This window comes from Carlito syrichta, unplaced genomic scaffold, assembly GCF_000164805.1.
Source record: "Carlito syrichta isolate Samal-C Ts95f unplaced genomic scaffold, Tarsius_syrichta-2.0.1 Scaffold304770, whole genome shotgun sequence".
In the NCBI taxonomy this organism is placed as follows: domain Eukaryota; kingdom Metazoa; phylum Chordata; class Mammalia; order Primates; family Tarsiidae; genus Carlito; species Carlito syrichta.
Genome location: NW_007248866.1, coordinates 79,259 through 81,527, shown reverse-complemented (window position 1 = coordinate 81,527; position 2,269 = coordinate 79,259). Strand labels below are relative to the sequence as shown.

The following is a 2,269-nucleotide window of genomic DNA, read 5'->3' as shown; positions in this document are numbered from 1 at the left end:
GGGGCACTCCTGAAATAATGAAATGAAATTTCCATTATCCATTAGTTACTCCCCGTTCCCCATTGGTTCCAGCATCTGGCAACCACCAATCCATTTTGTTTCTATGAATTTACTTTTCTGTTCCTATGGATTTGCCTATGGATTGTTCCTATGGATATTTTGTGTCTGGGTTTCTTTCACTTAGCATAATGTTTCCTGAGATTCACCTTTTATTCTCTCTTTCATTTTCCTTTCTTTCTTTTTTTGGTAGAGACAAGGTCTATGATACCTAGGCTGGTCTTGAACTCTTTGGCTCAAGCAATCCTCCCGCCTCAGCCTCCCAAAGTGCTGGGATTACAGGCATGAGCCATCACACACAGCGAAGATTCATCCAATTGTAACATGTACTTCATTCTTTTTTATGGCTAAATAATATTCCATTGTATGGATATACCACATTTTGTTCATCAAATCATTGGCAGACATTTGGGTTGCTCCCACCTACTTGCTACCGTGAATAAACAGGACTGTGTGCAGACAGGCACAGATTCGTTTTGAGTACCTGTTTTTTTTTTTGAGTTGGAGTCTCACTCTCTCACCCAGACTAGAGTGCAGTGGCCGCTCCCGGCCACCGCAGCCTTGACCTACTGGACTCCGGCGATCCTTCCGCTTCAGCCTTCCAAGTAGCTGGAACTACAGGCGTGTGCTACCATGTCCAGTTAATTTTTTGATTTATTGTAGAGAAGAGGGCTCGCCAAGTTGGCCAGGCGGGTCTCGAACCCGCGGGCTCACGGAATCCACTCACCTCAGCCTCCCAAAGCGCGGGATTACAGGCTGAGCCACCGAGCCGGCCTGAGTACCTGTTTTTAATTGGGTATATATACGTAGGAGAATTGCTGCATCATATGAATATATCTTTGAGAAAAGCACTTTGAACAACACACCCAGGAAGGTTTTTGTCTTTTTTTTTTTTTTTTAAATAAAGGGAAGTGGACAGGGAAAGGAGCTGGGGGTTAGTGTAACGCTCTACACAAATGTAATACAAGTTTGTGTTTGTAGTTCACATATATCATGTCACAGGATCTTTACATTGTCCTGATGACTTGGGAAGTTCATACATCATTATAATCCTCACCGTAAGAGAAAAAAAATTAAAGCAAATCGAGGCCTGGGCAACACAACAAAACCCCGTCTCCACAGAAAAACAACAACAACAAAACAACAACCAAAAACAGCAGCTGGACGTGATGGTGCCCACCTGTAGTCCCAGCTAGGCGGGAGGATCACTAAACCCAGGAGTTGGAGGCTGCAGAGCAATGATTCGGCCATTGCATTCCAGAGCGCAACTCTGTCTCTATTTTTAAAAGGAAGTTGTTTCAGGAAAAGAAGCAGCTTTCTTCCCTAAAATGAGAGCCAGGGAAATGAACTTAGAGAGACAGCTTGTTTCCAGCTTCATGGTCATCTTCCATGATTTAGACAATGTCAATGTAATTTAACATATCACGCTTCTGTATAATTTTTTTAAGGGAGCTTCTAGATAATTCTTTTGGAACCTGCAGAGCACAGTTGGGAAAAATCAGAAATGCTATGCAAGTCTCTTTATTCAGGATCAAAAGTGGAATACCCTCTATGGAAGTCACAGAGAGACCAATAGGGACCCAGGGCTCAGACAAGATGGTGGCCGGCAAAATACCGCTCTATCTTTCCGGGTGAAACTCTATGGCAGCATAGGCGTGCAGTTTAGAGAAGTGAAGCCGAGATGGGTGGTAACCTGACCACACTAGCGCGCTAGGAAGAGTGGAGCGGAAAGAGATCTCTTGCGCATGTGTGGAACTGCGGGGAAGAATTCCAAGACAAGGGCCCACCCCAACACTGCAAGTTTTCTGAAACGTGTGAGTCGTTTAAGTCCAGTTAAAGCTGAGGTGGGGCGTTTCCTACGACGCATGCGTTCTAGACGACACAAGCGATACAGTGGCGTGGTCTTTTTCAACGTCCGGCGTACAAACGACGTCTGAGGTGGAAGGGGCGTTTAGGTGCCCAACACGCATGCGTTTTGAGACCAAGGCGTTTCCTTCAGAGGGTGTGGAGAGCAAGGCTCCTTATTGCGCAGGCGCAAAGGCCGTCCGGTAGGGCCAGTGGTCTACCAAGGGGAGGGAAGTGGAGGTTGAAGGGATTAAAAAACCGGGTGCGCCTGCGCTTTGCCGGCTGGTTGGAAGAGCCCAGGATTTGTGAGGGGCGGGGTCACGTATACGCGTCATTGAACGGGTGGGTGGGAGGGAGGGTGGAGCTC

At 46.7% G+C, this 2,269-nt stretch overlaps 1 protein-coding gene across 3 annotated transcripts in view; it reads left to right on the top strand.

Annotated features, from left to right (window-relative positions):
- Window positions 1-1,753: 1,753 nt before the first annotated feature.
- The window catches only part of EIF5A (eukaryotic translation initiation factor 5A), a 5,235-nt gene continuing 4,719 nt past the window's right edge, over window positions 1,754-2,269 (top strand). The window contains exon 1 of one of the 3 annotated variants that reach the window (XM_021713859.1): window positions 1,754-1,871. In XM_021713859.1, coding sequence (XP_021569534.1) covers window positions 1,803-1,871 — 69 coding nt within the window. In that variant the 5' untranslated portion in view covers window positions 1,754-1,802. The remainder of the gene's footprint in view (window positions 1,872-2,269) is intronic. The other 2 variants (XM_021713860.1, XM_021713857.1) reach the window with 2 other exon arrangements.